Raw genomic sequence first — 18,766 nt, forward strand, 5'->3', positions numbered from 1 at the left:
GCCGACTTTATTTTCAATGAGGTTTATAAATGGAATGAAGTTAACATAAACTTAACATAGTACTGTGTGGCCAAAGAGCGGCATCCTTCCTCCTCCTCCTCCTCCTCCTCCTCCTCCTCCTCCTCCTCCTCCTCCTTCCCATCATCACTGTCCTGGGGTTAATCCCAGGACCACACTGTCGGGGACCCTCTCAGACCAAAGCCTGCCCTGTTGATGGAGAGTATATGCTACCTTCCTCTGCACCATAATGGTGACATATTTGAGAAACTGTTCCAAAAAGGATAGACCCTTTCAAATTGCTCTGTACTTTCTGTGGTTATGATAAGGAAGACTGAAAAACTAAAGGTTATAATGATATAAAATCAAGATTTGGCCTTTGAAAAAGAAACTTTGAATATGATTAAAATGTTTAATCTGTCTAACATCAAGGCTCTCTCTCTCTGTTCTCAGACGAGGTCAGAGACTGACAGTAAGCAAGCAAGAAGGCCAGATGATGGACTACCACTCCTGTGCCTCATCTCTGAGCCAGCTGACCTTGGGGCTGGGCCTTCATGAGATGGGCCTTAGCTCTGGCCAGGACCCCTATGGTGGACCCAAGTGACTATAGGAGACCAAAAATTTCAGAGCCAGAGAAACAGCTCTGAGACATGCTTTGCTTTGTAGAGTATTAAGATGGCTCAGGAAGAACCTCTTTGGTCCCATTCAGGGGCTTGATGCTACAGGTCCCCAAAAGTGCTGTCTAATGGTGTGTTTGGCCTTTCATTCGTTTTCAAGAATAGATGCTGTATTTAAATTTTCTTTACTCACTTTAGAATGCCTAGAGCTAAGCTTTGTACATAATTAATTTAGTGGATCTTGAGTTAGAGAAACACAAGAAAATAGAGGCTTAAAGTGTAAGGGAGCTGGGAGTGGTGCTATGTGCCTGCAGTTCCTGTGATTCGGAGGCTGATGAGGGAGGATGGCTTGATCCTGGGAGTTGAAGGCCAGCCTGGGCACATAGCAAGACCCCTTCAGTTAAAAAAAAAAGGTGGGTGCTGTAGCTCAGTGGTAGAGCGCCTGCCTTACATGTATGGGGCACTGGGTTCGATCCTCAGCCCCACATAAAAATAAATAAATAAAGATATTGTGTCCAACTACAACTAGTAATAATAATAATAATAATAATAATAATAAAAGGTGGAAGGGAGTACTTCACTCTTCAGCAACTAGCTGATGACTAGGATCCCTTGAAGTTTTCCAAGGGTTCTGTCAAATCTACACTATGAAATAAAAACAGGTGAAAACGTCGATGGGTGGTTTTCCAGCCATGCAGGCTCTATACTTGGCATCCAAAGCTGCGGTATCAAGTTGGATGTGGCCAACACTGTCCACCTCAAGATCCAAACTTTCTGCCTAAATCCTCTCCCTGTATGGAAAACTCAGATGAGGAAGAGAAGTAAGAAGTTTGTTACTGGGAAATCAAAGGTTCTGGCACTGGTTCCACTGAAAATTTAAGAAAATAAATTTATGCAAAGCCAGCTTTTAGGGAGGTAGAAGAAAAAAAAATGTTTTATCTCAAATGTCCAACTTCAGGGGCTCAGTAAACAGCCTTTATGAAAGAAGGGGTACCATGGACAAAAAGCAGGAAATAAATGTATGTAGAATCAGGTAGATTTGGCTAGGCTGTGACAGTCAGAAACATGTTACAGTTAGTTTTCTTGGCACCACTGGTCCAGGGGGTAGCTTTTAGGTTTTTATTCTCAATAAGAGAGGAAACTGTAGATGCTGAAAGTAGTTGTCAGGAAATTGCTTTTAATTTTAAAGAGGCTTCGTTTCAATTATCATTAACAAGAAATGAATTTAGTACTTTATTACCCAACAGTATTACCCAGAAGATTTGCTGATGAACTTTCTTTGCATGGCATAGAATGTTAAGATAAATTCTTGTTCATCTACTTAGATGGTCAAAATTGCCTTCAAGGATCTCTTAAAAATGACCTTCTGTTGAATTAGTGATTCTATTTTTCCAGAGGCTAAAAAAAAGAAAAAATAATAACTAGAGAATAAATCTACAAATAATGTTTTCATGTAAATTTCTACTCATAGTAACTAGCAGGATCTGAAGACTGACTGGGTTAAGCATGGTGCTTAGCAAGTAGATTGTGTTATCTGCTTCATCTGCACCTAGAGGATGGATCTGGTATTACCTCCATTCTGCAGATGAGGACAATGAAATGTAGCAAGGTGGAGCCAGGGTCAAGCCCAGGCCAGAAATACAACACCTGTCCTTTATTGCCTAGTAATCCGTTAACCTCTTGCACTTTAAGTCTAGTTTCATATGGTCTAAAGTTTTTAAATGAGTTTTTATTGTGATAAAATATACATAACACAAAATTTTCCATTTTAACAATTGTTTAAAGATTTTTTTTTTAGTTTTAGATGAACACACAGTATGTTTATTTATTTTTGTGTGGTGCTGAGGATCGAACCCAGTGCCTCACATATGTGAGGCGAGAGTTTTACCACCGAGCTACAGCCCCAGCCCTGTTTTAACAATTTTAAAGTGTACATTTCACAGAGTTCAGCTATCACCCAAACTTTCTTCTCGCGCAAATAGCAACTTTGCACCGGTTAATAACTCCTCATCCTTCCTCCCCTGTATGAGCAAGATATGCCTTTAACACAGACCAAACACTTTTTGTTTTTCCACAGTGTCAAAATTTATTGAATAACAATAAATTCATGGGTTATGTCACTTTCTTTATATATATATATCTTTATTTTTTATTTTTATGTGGTGTCGAGGATCAAACCCAGTGCCCCGCGCATGCCAGGTGAGCGAGCCACCGCTTGAGCCACATCCCCAGCCCAGGGGTTATGTCACTTTTATTGGTTGCAGTTATGCTCATGAGCCACCTGGTAGTCATGGGTTGTTCAATCACAAGTTCTTTTATTCAATTCCAATCTTAATTTCTAATACCTGTAACAATCAAGTCACACATCATACTCCACACAGAGATGTATATGTAGGTAACAGAAAGACCAAGAAAGCCTTAAGGCAGTCGCAGGGTTATAGATGCTGTGTCAAGAGCAAAGGCAGAGAACAGATACCAACATGAAGATGAGAGTTTTAACAAACCAGTTCTGCATGGTTGTCAAGGCAATGTTTCAAATGGGTGGCAGTAGTGTCAGCTTGAGGTGCCAGCTTGAAGGGGGCTCTGCGTCATTCTCAGGAGGAAGAGAAACCAGCTAAGCTGGAGTCCAGGACAGAGAATGGGAGGGTTGCAGTTTTCCTGGGCAAGTTTTTTTGGGGTGTGTGGGAGACTCTCCGATGAAGTTAAGTTTCCATCACGCGAGAAGATCACATAATCCCTTACCCCTCCCCTTCCTCTCCGAAGGGCGCCAGATTCAAAAGTTTTCTGGACCAATTTCCGCTGGACACAGTTTCCACTCACCATTCCTGAGTCACCCTCCCAATCAGCACCCGCCACGTCACCTACGCAACCCGTCTTACGCCCAGGCTTGCAAGCTCATGCTTCTGCCCTCTTCACTCTTTCTCTCTGCTCTCTTCCTCTTCTTTCTCTCCTCTCTCTCTACTCTCTTTCTCTTACTCTCTGCCCTCCTCCCCTCCTCTCTCTGCTCTCTGCCTCTCCTTTTCTTGCCCTTCGGGCAGCCTCCCAATAAAATCTCTTGGTTGCATCTCTGTCTCAGGTGAGTCACTCACCTTTCAAGGTTCATGACTACTGACCAGGTGACAGGGTCAGGGTGCCACCATATTCAGTCTTGGGGAACTCCTCCTTTTGAGTCTTAGGTGAGGGGGTTATGTCTGGTGGGATTGATAATTTCCTGTGTCTAAGGTTTCTGATATATTTTAGGATGCCCATGTGTCCAGGTGCTCCTGATTTAGTTTGATAAATTGGCACGAATAAGTTGTTTATCAATTTGTGCCTCATAGTTGTTCTGGAGAGATGGTGGTTATTCCCTTGCACAAGACGTTGAGCCATTCCACCTTGACACTTCCATGCAGAAGGGAGTAACTCATGGAAAACTACTGATTTACAAATGGAGTAACTCAGGGCTAGACACAGCCTGAAAACTATTGTTCTGCACATCATGGAGTAACTCGGAGCAGGCCTAGCCTGCTTTCCACACCCCCAACCCTTGGTAACTTGTAATCTACTTTCTCTCTCTGCTAATTTGCCTACTCTAGGTACTGATGTAAGTAGAATTACGCATTTGTCCTTTTGTGAAATGGCTTATTTTCACATAGCACAAAATAATCAGAGTTTATATAAACTCTGATTATAGAGTTTATATTATAATAGCCTTCCTTTTTTTTTGGCAGCGGGCTGGGGGTACCAGGGATTGGACTGAGAGGCACTCAACCACTGAGTCACATCCTCAGCCCTATTTTGGATTTTATTTAGAGACAGGTCTCACTGAGTTGATTAGCACCTTGCTTTTGCTGAAGCTGACTTTGAACTTGTTATCCTCCTGCTTCAGCCTCCGGACCTGCTGGGATTACAGGTGTGTGCCACCGTGCCTGGCAATAGCATTCCTTTTTATAACTGTAAATGTCCTATTGTATGGCTATGCCACATTTGTTTACCCATTCATATGTTGAAGGACAGAGGTGTATAATGGCTGTATAATGGTGGCGACATGGCTCCCCAGCCACTGAGCCACACAGCCCACAGATCTCTTCCAAGAAGCAGTAGTGTAGTGGTGGAGATGTGGCCCAGGTGGCTGGAGCATGGGCAGTGCCCACTGGCCCTGGGTGTTAGGATCTCTCTTGCTAGCATGCAGCTGGGGCACAGTGAGGCAGGGACAATGCAAGCCAGGACGTGCTGACTTGTCATCTGGCCCAGCCAGACACCCGTTTCACATAATGACGCAACCTGCAACTCCTGAGCATCACAATCTGCCAACATCAACCTCTTGGGAAGCTGGAATTGCAGGCAGAATGGCAAGAAAACAGAAGTGGGGCAGACCTGAATGGAAATTCACTCAAGGTTTAACCAGCAGTGTTAGTACATTTTCAAAACCTGATTAGCGTAAATGTGGACCAATAGCATTGACTCAAGCGCTATATAAAGCCCTAGCCTAGCACACTTTGAGTTGGTAACTCCTTCTGGTCCCCTCTCACCGTGGATCCCACCTCATCTTTCGAGAGCTCTGTCTCTTCCCACATGAATAAATCCTACTCTTTTGTAGTCACTCTTCTCATCCGTGGATTTCATTTGTTGAATTTATGACACAAGGACCCAAAAAGAAGAAAATGGTGGTGAGCTTCTGGGGTCTACTGCAAAACTGGAGGGCATAGTTTGCCTTGAAGAGCTACAACACACCACCTGATGGTAGAGGAGCAGAATCCACTTTTGCTGACTGACCCTCAGTGATGCTGGGCCAGCACCCCCTGCGTTTTTTAGCTGCTAACATTAAAATAGGCTTAGACCCCTCCCAACAGTAGAATGGAGAAATTCTAGTTTCATAGCAGTGAGCATTGGCTTGCAAGTTCCAGTTTTAGTCCTTGCTTTTAGTTCTTTTGGGTATATGTGTCGGTGTGGTCACTATAACCATTGTAAAGTGAGCAGTTCGATGGTATTTAGTGCATTCACAATATTGGGCAACTCATAACCACTCTTTAGTTCCAGAATCTTTTCCTCACCCCTGAAGAAAACCCTGACTCATTAAGCAGTCATCTTCACTTCCCTTCTCAACCACAGCAGCCACTAACCCACTTTCTGTCTCTATAGCTTTGCCTGTTGGAACATTTCATATAAATGGAGTTGTACCATATGTGGATTTATGAATATTCTTTTAAAAAGTTTTTATTATAGAAATTCCCAACTTGTACAAAAATAAAATTTGATAGTTGGCCTCCAGATATTCATCACAGTTTAGTTGTGATCAACCTCTTACTAGTCTTATTAACTAAAGTCTTTTTTTATCAGGGAAGAAAAGAAGTATGTGAACCGATTCTGGAAAGAAATCCGTGTGGGAGACTTCGTGCGTCTTCGCTGCAATGAGATCATTCCTGCAGACATTCTGCTGCTCTCCTCCAGTGACCCCGATGGGCTGTGTCACATCGAGACTGCCAACCTGGATGGAGAGACCAACCTGAAGCGACGGCAAGTGGTCCGTGGCTTCTCAGAGCTTGTAAGTGACTCATGTTTCCAGGACATCACAGGCATCTGGGCCATACAGTTTCTCCCATGTGGCCCCTCTGGAGGGGTCAGGGCATCTGCATTTTCTCTTCTGTCAGGCTAGGCTTATTTTCATATAGATGAAACTGAGAGTCTGAGAGAACTCTTGCCTGCTTGATCCCATGATCAACCTGTGAATTTGGGGAGCAGGACTTACTTTTTCTACCTCTAATTTCCATTGGACACTTATGAGTTTCTCACAATGTTATTTAGAGACCCTGTAAAGTTACAGGGAACATTTACTGAGCCATGGTGCTGTTCATCAGATGGCAGTGTAGCAGAAGCCATGGCCTGTTCCCAGCATGTAGCTCAGGAACATTTTCTCTCTAGGGGAGTTTCTAAGATCAGCACCATGTCTTCCACAGTTGAGTTTTGTCTCAGGTATGTACCAGCCACTGTGCAGCAGGGTTGGGGGGTGAAGAGTTGGAAGGGAAGTAGTTTTGACCATGCACTCACAATAAAGTCTATTGGCCAAGAAAAGCAAATTCCACCAGGGGGTTCTTAACTTTCTGTCCATGCCCCGTTCCAGGTCTATACAGGGGACACACAGTGCTAACACTAGGTGAAATTAAAGTGATATGAATCCTTGGAGATCAGGAGGTGTCTAGCAGGAAAATGTGCTCTGCAAAGGCTCCTCCTCCTCCTAACCCTGTCCTGTCCTGGATTGCTCATCTGAGGCATGCCTTGGGGATCTGGCCATTGGCCTACCCTGAAGGATGCTTTCAGAAGTGGTCCAAGGAAATGAGTTCCTGCATGTACAGGGAGGATGATGTTGGGGATTTTCTTTCTCTGTCACCAGAGACCTCTCCATAATCTCAGAGGGGGGTCTAGTAGGGGGTTCTTCTTGGCCTTAGAATCAGAATCCTCTGGGCTTATCTGGAGCAATTGGCTTCATTTCGTAGTTAATGGATCTTGAGAAGGGCATTTTGTGTGGAACAGTTCATTGGGCATAATTTTAGGGGGATGCCTCCTGCCCAGAAACATTTGTGCAATTCCCCCTTGGTCACTCTTGTAAGTGAAGGACCTGTATACATTTCCAAAAGGCCAAATAGGTCCCTGTTTCCTGTAGGCTTCACACCTTGCCTTGGCAAGTGGGAGGTCTTGAGCCAGAGGTTAGACCACTCCAAGTGCATCACCTCATGACAAGCCTGTAGCTTATTGTTCTACTCTTGCTTATTTCTACCATGGTTTCCTTATTTGTGGCAGAGCTACCACAAATATTTCTTGGAATAAGGCAAAGCAGACATAAAAATAAAAAATTAGCCAGACTCAGTGGCATACATGTATAATCCAAGCTACTTGGGAGTCTGAGGGAGGAGAATGGAATTTCCAGACCAGTCTGGGCAACATAACCAGACCCTAATCTAAAAAAAAAAAAAAATTATTTAGATGGAGTGTTTCATCCCATCCCAGATCAGGAGAGCTGATGAGTGTTTTGTTAGGGACCCCTCCAGGCTGTTTCCAGCTTGTGCTGTTCTGGTTTATTAATAGATGTGCCATCCCTAGGTGCCACCTATTGTCTTAGTAAATTGTGGGAATAAGTCAACCTCACTCCCTGGCTTCTCCACCAGGCCTCCTCGATTTCCCTGAGCCTAAAGTCCCTGCCTCCTCTCCAAGTGACAAGTCAGTAGGTGAATGAACACTGAAATCTGCCAGGGGACAGGGTCCCCTCTCAGTTCTCATGATCTCACTGGGAGTTTTGAGGAAGAGGAGGGCTGCAGAGGCTCAAATGTCCCCCTCCTAGAGGAGTCTCCCACGTGCAGAAGATGACATCACTGAAAGGAATACACACAAATACCTAATTGGTAAAACTGCAGACAGTGGGAAAAGGATGGTGAAATCCAAGAGCTGGGAGCAGACTGTTCATGCTGGGGTGGAGGGCAGGGGAAAGCCACAGGCAGATCTCCTTGGTCACTCTCAAGAATAACTTCCTTGTGTCATATCCTCTAGTCTTCAACTTCTGAACCCTGTCCTATTCAAAAGCCTCCCTGCTCATTTATTTCCCAAACAACCGCAGCACTTTATAGTTCAGTGGTGCTTTATATAAACAGGTCGTTTGTAAGTAGAATGTTTAAAATTCAAGGAAGGCTGCAGACCAGCACATCCTACACCACCCTCCTCAGGGCCCTGTAAAGGCCTGAGGATGTGAATAGAGTGAGCTGTAATTTAGTCAGTCTAGCCAAAATTAACTGAAATAATTTTGACTTTTTAATAAAAGTCTCTTTAACAGCACCAAAATTCTTCAATGGGCAGGTTCCCTTATTGGTACACTGTTTTTCTTTCTGCTTCCTCCCTGCTGTTTTTCTTTCCCTTCAGGTTCAAATACATTTTTTTTTCCTGGTACCAAAATTCCTGTTTATATATTATTCTTCTGAAATTTATGAACTACCCATGGAAAATAAAGACAGTGAGTCTCTAGCTTTTAAAAGCTCAACAAATGAGAAACTGAGCTTCTCATTGCAACATTAAAATGCCAAAAACATGCAAGTGAGTTTTTCATTAGACTTTGCTAGTCTCAGACAGGCGAAGAACTGATAACTGTGCTGACTTCTGTCAAATGCAAAGTAGTATTTTATCAGTTTGATGATGAATGGCCAATTGGAAGTGTTGAATTCTATAGGAAAATTTAAAAGAGATTTATATCTCTTTAAGAATAATAGGTAAATGTGGTATTAATGCAGGGGCTGGGTATATCCATCAGGGTTCAGTCATGGGACAGAAATCACACAATTCAACCAGGGGAAGTTTGATGTAAAGGATTTTTTTTTTTTTTAGGTGTTGGGGAATACTGGGGATCAAACCCAGGGCTGCTCAATCACTGAGCCACACCCCTCCAGCCCATTTTAATATTTTCAATTAGAGGTTCTCTCTGAGTTGTTAAGGCTTGCTACAAACTTGCAATCCTCCTACCTCAGCCTTCCAAACTGCTGGGATTACAGGCATGAGACATTGCATCTGGCAAGAATTTTTTAAAATGTTTTAAAATTCTTTTATACATGACAGCAGAATGTATTTTGATGTATTATACATATGTGGAGTATAACTTCTTGTTCTTGTGGTTATACATGATGTGGAGTTACACGGGTTGTGTATTCATAAATGAATATAGGACACTTATGTCTGATTTATTTTACTATCTTTCCTATTCCCATCCCCCCTTCGTTTCCCTTTGTCTAATCCAATGAATTTCTATTCCCTGCAGTGTCCCTCATGCCCCCCTTGTTGTGTGTTAGTATCCACACTTCAGAGACAACATATGGCCTTTGGTTTTTTGGTATTGACATTTCACTTAGCATGATAGTCTCCAGTTCCATCCATTTACCTGCAAATGCCATAATTTCATTCTTATTTATGGCTGAGTAATATTCCATTGAATATATACCACATTTTCTTTATCCATTCATCTGTTGAGATTGGTTCCATAGCTTAGCTATTGTGAATTTAGCTGCTATGAACATTGATGTGGATGCATCACTATAGTATACAGATAATTGCCATTCTCTAATTGCTAGAACATTTTTTTTCATATAGTTTTTTTTTTTCTTCTGGAAGTGCCTGTTTGGTTCCTTTCCCCATTTATTGATTGAGTTATTTGTTTGTTTGTTTCTTTTGGTGTGTTTGAGTTCTTTATATATCCTGGAGATTCGTGCTTTTTCCGAGGTACAATTGGCAAAAATTTTCTCCCATTCTGTAGGCTCTCTCTTCACATTCTTTTCCTTTGCTGTGAAGAAGCTTTTTACTTTGATACCATCTCATTTATTGATTCTTGATTTTACTTTTTGTGCTTTAGGAGTCTTATTGCCGACAGGATGGAGATTTGGGCCTATTTTTTCTTTTAGTAGGTGCAGGGTCTCTGATCTAATGCCTAGGTCCTTGATCCACTTTGAGTTTTGTGCAAGGTGAGAGATAGGGGTCTAATTTCATTTTATTATATATGGAATTCCAGTTTGCCCAGCACAATTTGTTGAAGAGGCTATCTTTTCTCCAGTGTATGTTTATGGTGCCTTTGTCTAGTATGAGATAACCGTATTTGTGTGGATTTGTCTCTGTGTCTTCTGTTCTGTACCATTGGTCTTCATTTTTGTTTTGGTGCCAATACCATTGTATTTTTGTTACTATAGCTCTGTAGTATAATTTAAGGTCTGGTATTGTGTTGCCTTCTGCTTCACTTTTCTAATTGAGGATTGCTTTGGCTATTCTGGGCTTCTTATTGTTTCAAATGAATTTCATGACTCTGGTAAGAATTCTTAAGGAGGGATTTATAGTAAGAAATAAAGACTGTGTAAGGGGCTGTCACAGACTTGAGATAGACGTGCCCCTCCCCACTCAGAAGGCCCATCCTTGGTTCCTAGAATGGCAGGAAAGCTACAAAGGGACTGCCCTTGTGGAACTTGCTGATACTCTTTCATAGAGGTTATAGGGATGCCATCCACAGGTAGGTGCCAAGGCTTAGAACTTGCTCAATGCCTGGGCAACTGTGGACCACGGGGCATTGCCATGGCCAGGCCCTGGGGACGTTTGCAGAAACTCTGTATGTGGCCCAGTAAGGCAGCCCTGGCTACTTCAGTGGACCAAGATGAAGACTGGCAGCAGGCTTTTAGGCAGCTTCCCTGAGGAACCTTGGCCTTGGAATGTGAGGGGACTGGAGAGGTTGCAGAGAGCAGCAGCTTGGATTAGAGTACAGCCTGCATCCACTAGGCTCTTGGTTACCCTCCACTGAGAGATGGAGAAAGTGTGGGGCATGCCAAGTCTAGCAGAAACCTGGAGGGACCAAACAGCAGAGAACACAAACACACATGCACATACACACCAAGGCCAGCCCCCTTCTCCTCCAGTACCCTCTACCAGCAAGGCAGAACTTAGTTCCTCTTCCCACACTCTTTGTTTCCAGATCACAGATGAAGTGCTTGTTTGGGGTACAGTGCTAAGAAAGTACTGTTTGAAGCAGGACTCACTAGGCTTTAGGAAGACATCACTCACTCTTCCCAGGCATGTGTGGCATGTGCTCCAGATGAGGAAAAAAGATGAATGTTTGGATGGAGAAGAAGAGCGTGCCAGGTATTTCAGACACAGGCCAGAGAGGGAAATAGGGCCGCATTTAATGAACAGCATTAGACAAGCTGTACAGAGTTGAGGGGTTACAGGGAAGCAAGAGAAGCAGGAAAGTGGTGACATGTCCTACTCAGACTCCAGAATCCAAGGACAAGGACCCAGATACCAGACAGATGGCTCCAGAACCTTAAGTCGCCAGCCATCAAGGCTCTGTCAAAGGCAACTTAGATTTGGAGACTTAATGAAGATTTGATTTAAAAGTTAGTCAAATGACATTGTCCAAGAATTAAGAGAGGAGCCCCAATGCTGGATATTCCCCTCTCAGAACCTTAATCACATTCATTTAGGCATTCTGGGTGCCAGGGCTTATTGTGTCCATCATATTTGTAATACAGAGAATATTTTGAAACAATTTTACATATTTTAAAAAGCAAATCCTGTGAGGTAATGATTATTACATCATGGTATAGATGGGAAAAGTGAAGTCAAGAGATTCTCTCAAGGTTCCTTTCCCTTCCCCATTTACCATTAAGAGTGGAGTGTGCAGGGTCTGAGTTTTGTTATCTCTCAGGTTGTCATGGAGGGGTCTCCAGTATCCAGAGGTTCCCTACTGTACTAGGCATCTCCTGACTCCTCACAGGCACATTCATACAGTCCTGCATTCCTGTCCTGAAGTTGCATTTATCCATCCTCTATATGGGTAGAATTTCTATCTACTCTAACATTTGCACAGTCATTTCTGCAGAATTAGGAGCTGCCTAATTATATCAATTTACATACAAGTCCATTTTATTAGAAAAATAAATTTTCTAAAAAATTTTGCGAAGTTTTATTCATTCAAAAATATCAAGCATTTGTTATGGATCAAATGGTATTTTAGGTGTTGCATTGATCAAATCTGGGAAACATTTTTCCCCTCACAGTGTTTGCACTATTTATATAAATAATAAAGGTAGAAGTTTAAAGTGATAAGTACTAAGAGTAATTGATAATGCAGAAACAGAGCCATGAAATGTCAGGTGGGTGTTGGAATTTAAGACAAGGGAGGGAGGAAGGTAGGGCAAGGATCCCTGAGGAGAGCCCAGAACCAGAGGCCACGTCAGTGTTGGAGAAGAGCTGTCCAAGAGGTGACTTCTATGTTGGCTTATTTACTTAGAAAATATGTTCCGATCATTTGTCTTTTGGGTGGATCTAGTTGGATTACTGTCCACAATCCAAGTTCCACCCACAGCTGTTCATGTAGCACTATTTGGAGCAGTAATTGTTGGGCTTGTAGGAAGAATTTCACTAAATCTTTCCAGGCCTGTGTGGATGTGTGTCCACATGTGTGCATGCACGCTGGCATGTGCTGCAGATGAGGAGTACAATGAGAAAATGGGTATGGAAACTTCCTTAGGCCGGAAAACTGTTTGAGAAGCACTAACTCAAAAAGATGTACCTCATATCCAGATCTCCACTGATTCTGGAGAGTCGTATGACTTTACCTCTACCTTGTGTAGACATCATTACTAAATTCCTAGCATGTGAGGATTGTTGGCAAAGCAGTTTCTTTTGTGAAGAAGAGCCAGACCCGCCCCAAGTTACTTGACAGAATTCAGGGAGCTTAGAAAAACAACTTTCAATTTTTAAATATTTAGAAGACAATAAAAAAAAGTTTTTGCATATGCTTTCCAAATTCTGTCTGCCACAGGACAACTAGAGGGGAAAAAGTACAGTTTGCCTGAGGGTTTTTTTTTTTTTTTTAACTTTCCAATTTGCTAGTCTTTAATTAAATGTAGTTACATTCTCAGCTGTGAAATCTATTGAGGCAACATAATCTATCATCTATGTGGATAACAAAAACAGCTGGCTTGGTGTCTTGTTGTGTTAATTGGATTGGTTAATATTAAGTCTTTGCAAAAGATTCATGATTTTCTTTTACATATTGAAATATAGTCAACAAGCTCATAAATTAGACAAGGGGACATATTCATTCTCAAAGTTAACCATTACATAATTTTCTTGAAGGATATTGAATATGTAATAGGAAAGACAGAAACTACTTTGAGAATGAAATAATTTTATTTAGATAAAAATGTTAACACTTGCAAAGGTGGACATTCAAGGAAATTTGTTTAGGTAGGTGATAGGATTATTGGACACATACCATGTTTTATAGTATCAACTGTGTATATTTCATGGAAGGAAATGTAAATTTGGTTGTACCCTTTTTGGGGGGGTGGAGTAAAGGGGATGATGTAACTCAGTTGTAAAGAGCTTATTTAGCTTATACATGGCCCTGGGTTTGATCCTCAGCAACCCCTCCCCCGCAAAAAGAAAAAAGAAAAAAAGAAATTGGTGCTCTGGGTTTTTTGGTCTGAAACTATGATCTATAAAATCACTGCATATAGAAAGTAAAGCACTTTGATCTTAATGAAAAAAAATGCCACAAGTGTTGATAATATTAGGCTAACCTGAAGTATTTATCCACATTAAGTAGAAACTTGAAAATTTGTGTGTGTGTTAGATTTAACTCTAGTTTTTTGGTGTGAGGTAGAAAATAGTTGTGTCCCCCACCCACTCACACATTCCCCTTGGTCTTTTACTTTTTTAAAAAATAAATGACCTTAGAATGAGATGGCATTAGAACAAACAGGATGGCCCTTTTGTGGTAAAAATGAAATAGTTATTTTGTTTTATTCCAGGAAAAAAGACAAAAGAAAAGAGATTTTTATTCTGTTTAAGGTGACATATAATGTGAAATGTTGTTTCTCTTTAATTATATTTTCATTGTTTAAAGAAACTCTGGGGGTGGGTTAACTTAATTCCAAATTTCCTAACTGTACTTAAATCACATTAGCAATTGTAAAGTGTTTGAAGCTTTGTGTATTTGTGACCATGTGAGATCTGTCCAGTTCACACTAAGCTTTTACTCACAAGTGATGGTGGGTGTGTATGTTTATTTGGATATCTATGAGTGTATGTGCACATAGGTATGGGTATGCATAGGTGTGTACAAATACGTGCAAGCGACTATGTGAGTGTGTGTATAAGGGATTTTGCTTCATCAAATTATCGCTTTGTTTTTAGGTTTAGGAGAGTATAAACATTCTTTCCTGGGGCTGGGGATGTGGCTCAAGTGGTAGCGCGCTCGCCTGGCATGCGTGCGGCCCAGGTTCGATCCTCAGCACCACATACAAATAAAGATGATGTGTCTGCCGATAACTAAAAAATAAATATTAAAATTCTCTCTCTCTCTCTGTGTCTCTCTCAAAAAAAACAAAAACAAAAACATTCTTTCCTGGGCTAAGACAGTCTTCTAGAAGTGGATTGATCTGCAAGGGAGCACTGGGGAATCTGGTGTCTTCTGTGTTGTCTTTGACACCTATTGTGAGGTGTAGGCCTTTGGTGAAAGGTGCTCAAACAGTTCATCCTCTGCTGGGTAGACTCTGGAATACCTTGTCCCTTGATAAGAGCCCTCTGCCTGGTATCATTTTCCTTCCACTTGTTTTGTGAGCAGCGTGCCCCCAAAGAGGAAACTTCTCTGTTTCCATGAAGTACAACATGAAACTAATCAGCAATCCTTGGTCTCTGTAGCTGTTTTAAATTCTCCCAGTTGTCCTCATTTTGTTTCTGAATTTGTAAGAGTCTGTTTCCCCTGTCACCCAGTGTTCCTGGGGAGGTTATATAATACTTCTTATTTGCAGATGGTTCTCAAATGGAAGGCAGTATTTTGGTTCTCCTTTTGGTGTTAGTGTTCCTTAAGAGTTTTGCCCATCCATAAATGAAAGTGGAAGTGGTGAGATTGGTGGGCACGTTTTATAATGGTGGTAAAGGGGACCTAATAAGGTTCAAAGTTGCCTTCAGAAAACACCATTACCTACTTGGGTCTGGGTGAAACCATGCTTCCTGACATCTAAATCGGGCTTCATATTGAAATAAAGTCTTTCTCACTTTATTCATGCTCATGAATAATCCATCTGCTGAAAAGGGACTTAATGGGCTAAATGAGTATTTTATCCAAGCTGAGATCAGGCCAAAAGCCAACTTCTCTAGTTTGTTGGTTTTCAGTAAAGCTGTTTTCAGTCGTACAGTGTTGCTGTCAGAATGCCTTATTCTCCCCTCCCCTTCAACTTTAAAGGCCAAGAAATGGTGGTATCATTGACTGCAATGAGAAGTTTCCCCCCATGGTTTCAGAGAATAGGTGCTGGGTACATCCAGGTGAGCTTTCTTAGGTTAAAAACTAGACTAGTGCTTAAAAATCTCTCTCTCTCTCTCTCTCTCTCTCTCTGTGTGTCTCTCTGTCTCTCTCCCTCCCTCCCTCCCACTCTCTCTCCAAACATACATACACACAATTTAACCAAATAGTACGTAGTCAGCATTTGAGGTGCTCCGGCTTCAATCCCTAACATCAAAAAAATAAGAATGAAAATAAATTTAAAAAAAAAAACAAATAAAATAAACCTTTGACTTTTTGTCTTTGGGTACAAAATGGACAAGAAAAAGTTATTATTCACCTTGAGTTTCAGCAGTGGTTCCTACTGTTGGCTAAAAAATAAGACTTTTCATTTGTGTGGTAAAGAAGGCCAACTTCAAAGGATTACAGACCTAGGTTTGTTTTGGATAAAACTTCAAATAGTTGGTTTGCTCATCCGGCCTTTATCAAGTGTTTTCGAGCCTTGACCAGTAGGCAGGAAATTCTTAGAGGACAAACTCTGAGGTTGACGTCTCTGCCTTGGCACAGGGAGACCTCTTTGGGCCTTGGAAACCCTTCTCCTGTATTTGACCTGTTGTCGTTTCAAGGGTGAAAGCAACAGAAAGAGGCTGTTGATGCAGGGTGGGATTCTGAACCTGAGGTCAGACCATTTGTCTCAAGCATCAAAGACAAGTTTGGCCAGAGTGGGGGTGTGGTTTTTGGATGTCCACAAAGAGGGAGCCTCTTACCTTTCCTGAGTGTGCACACATGCCACACATCCTCTGAAACTGGGGTGTTATAAGAAGCTGCTTGCAGATTGCTGGTTGATGGGAGACCAGGAGCAGGCACAGCCCAGAACCTGGAACTGGGGGCAGCTGTGTCAGCATTCAGAAAGATTGCAGCCCTTCCATGTTAGTCAGCTTTCTATCACTTGCCGCAGTCTGGCTGGGCACAAAATCACGAGCCACCACACACCTTGTAGATTCAAACAGCAACTCTTTATTCTCGAACTCACACCGGCACTCTACAAACACGTTCTGGGGGAATTCACGTTCCGGCCGGGCCCCAATCACATTCTGGGCAAAATCCCAAATACTCTCTGAATCCCACGAGAACTCAAAGGGAACTCAACGAGCAGGAGCGCCTGAGGCAGCAGGATACGCCCTATTCCCAGCAGGGTACACCTTAAACCTGGAACCGCCCTAAACCCAAGGAGTGGGATTCTCCTTAATCCCAGCAGGATACACCCTAAACCTGGATCTGCCCTGGTCCTTGAGCAAGGTCACTTTACCACTGCAAATGACCTGGGTCATGCTATGCGTCATACCTACTTGGCAATGGCTCTCAGCAGTCACTAGAACAAATTTCTGAGATAATCAGCTATTGAGGAGAAATTGTTTATTTTGGTTCACAGTTTTGGAGGTTCCAGTCAGTGCTCACTTGGCCCCATTTTTGGGGGCCTATAGTGAGCTAGTTCTTCCTGGCAGGAGCACTTTGCAGACCAAAACCACTTACCTCCTCTTTGGGAAGAGAAAGAGAAAAGTATACCCCTTGAAGGGTGTACCTTCAGTATCCTAAAGGTTTCATCACCTTCCAATACTGCCATCCTGGAACATAGGGGCCTACCTTTGTGGGACACTTAAGGTCCAAACTATGGCACCTTCTCTCCTGCCCCAGGCAGTAGCACCAGTTGACACTCACTGAGTGATCACTGCATGCCAGTTCTCTTGACTCTTAGGTCCTCTTATTATTCTCATTTACCAGATGAGCCACTGAGGCACAGAAGACATCTTCCTTTTGACCCAGCTTGTGGCCAGAGTAAGTAGTGATCCTGGTTTGAGGCAGACAGATGGGGCTCAAGGCCAGGTGGTAAGGCTCACTTGGGGCCACCTCTACAGAGCACTGAAACTATCACTGTTGATGTTCAGGCTGGTGTAAGCAGGGTTGGGCTAAACGATAGCTATAGTGAAGTGTGGAAGAAATAAGGGGCAGCTGAGAATATTTCTGCACATGCACATTTCAACCTTGATGTTTTGCATCATAGTGGATGCTTGTGCACTTCCAATATCCTGAGCAGTGAGTGACATGTATAGTCAATCTGATGGGCAGGAAACTTTTAAAAATTTACTTAATAGATGTAGTGGTTGGTCAACAATGTGCTCACTGACTTGCCTGTGTTGATGGAATGGGATTTCTAAGTTCCTGATTCCCAAAGGTCATAGTAGGGTGTCTGTCTTCTTGTACAGTGAGGACACAGTCTTGCAGTGGTAATGCTTTGGTTTATATAGTAAGAAGTGACCCTGTGCTCCACTCCTGAGCCCAGATGCATCAGGCTCCCAATAACACATGGCCCTGGTGCTCTTTAACAACACTGGCCATTCCCTGCATGGAGCAGGCATTCAAGAGCTCACTTCCCCATTTCCACAAGTGAACTTCCCAAGAAAGCAAGGAAGAAAGGTAGTCTTTGGGTTGAACCAGAAGAAAGCAACTGGCTGGTGTTGCCCCGGTTCTCAGACTCTAGCTTCCTGACCTCAGGACCCTGCTCTACAGGACTGTTCCTCCTCATTTTGTATTTCAGAGGAGTCTATGAATGGAGACACCAGCCGGCACTTTAGCTTCAAGCTCTGATGGGTGTTAACAGATGAGATTCACAGACAGAGACAACCAAAGGCTTTGGAGGCATTTTTAGACATAGGATAGACCACATTTTAAATGTACACATGTTTGCTCAGACTACTCTAACAAAGTACCACAGACTGGGTGCCTTAAAGAACTGAAATTCATTATCCTACAGTTGTGGAGACCAGAAGCTTGTGATCAAGGTTGCAGCAGGATCAGTTCCTTCTGAGGCCTCTCCCCTTGGCTTTTAGGTGACCACCCTCTCAACATGGTCTTCCCTGTCTGCTGTGTCCTAATCCCCTCTGATGAAGACACCAGTCACTGGATCCAAGCCCACCAAATTACTTCATTTTAAATTACTTGCCTCTTCAAAGGCCTGTCTGTTCAGTCACATTCTGAGGTCCTGGAAGTTAGACCTGAATTTGAGGGGGGCCGAATTCAACCCAAATTCAATAGTGCACTTTCAGATGAATACGACTGCCGTTCCTGAATGGAAACGTTATCACGAGTATAAATAATCTCAGATCCAACTTAGCTGCATTCCAGTCCGCTCCACTGCCAGGAAGAGGAAAATGCTTTCTCTTGATGTATCTATGGCTGGAAACGTGAGGCCTAGTGGGGAAGCTGAGAGAGAGTCACAGGTGCAGGGTGACTGGCTGCAGCCTTCACCAAGGAAGCTGTCAGTTAGATATGCATGTTGCATATTAAAATCTCTGTGAATGACGGGATCAAAGGA

The 18,766-nt window shown here is 42.6% G+C and overlaps 1 protein-coding gene across 1 annotated transcript in view; it reads left to right on the top strand.

Annotated features, from left to right (window-relative positions):
- Atp10a (ATPase phospholipid transporting 10A (putative)) overlaps window positions 1-18,766 on the top strand; it is a 183,253-nt gene that overhangs the window by 77,427 nt on the left and 87,060 nt on the right. The window contains 1 exon segment of the mRNA XM_046428816.2: window positions 5,934-6,138. Coding sequence (XP_046284772.1) covers window positions 5,934-6,138 — 205 coding nt within the window.

Source organism: Marmota monax, unplaced genomic scaffold (assembly GCF_021218885.2).
Source record: "Marmota monax isolate L192 unplaced genomic scaffold, Marmota_monax_Labrador192_F-V1.1 WCK01_AAM20220418_F8-fsc00179, whole genome shotgun sequence".
In the NCBI taxonomy this organism is placed as follows: Eukaryota; Metazoa; Chordata; class Mammalia; order Rodentia; family Sciuridae; genus Marmota; species Marmota monax.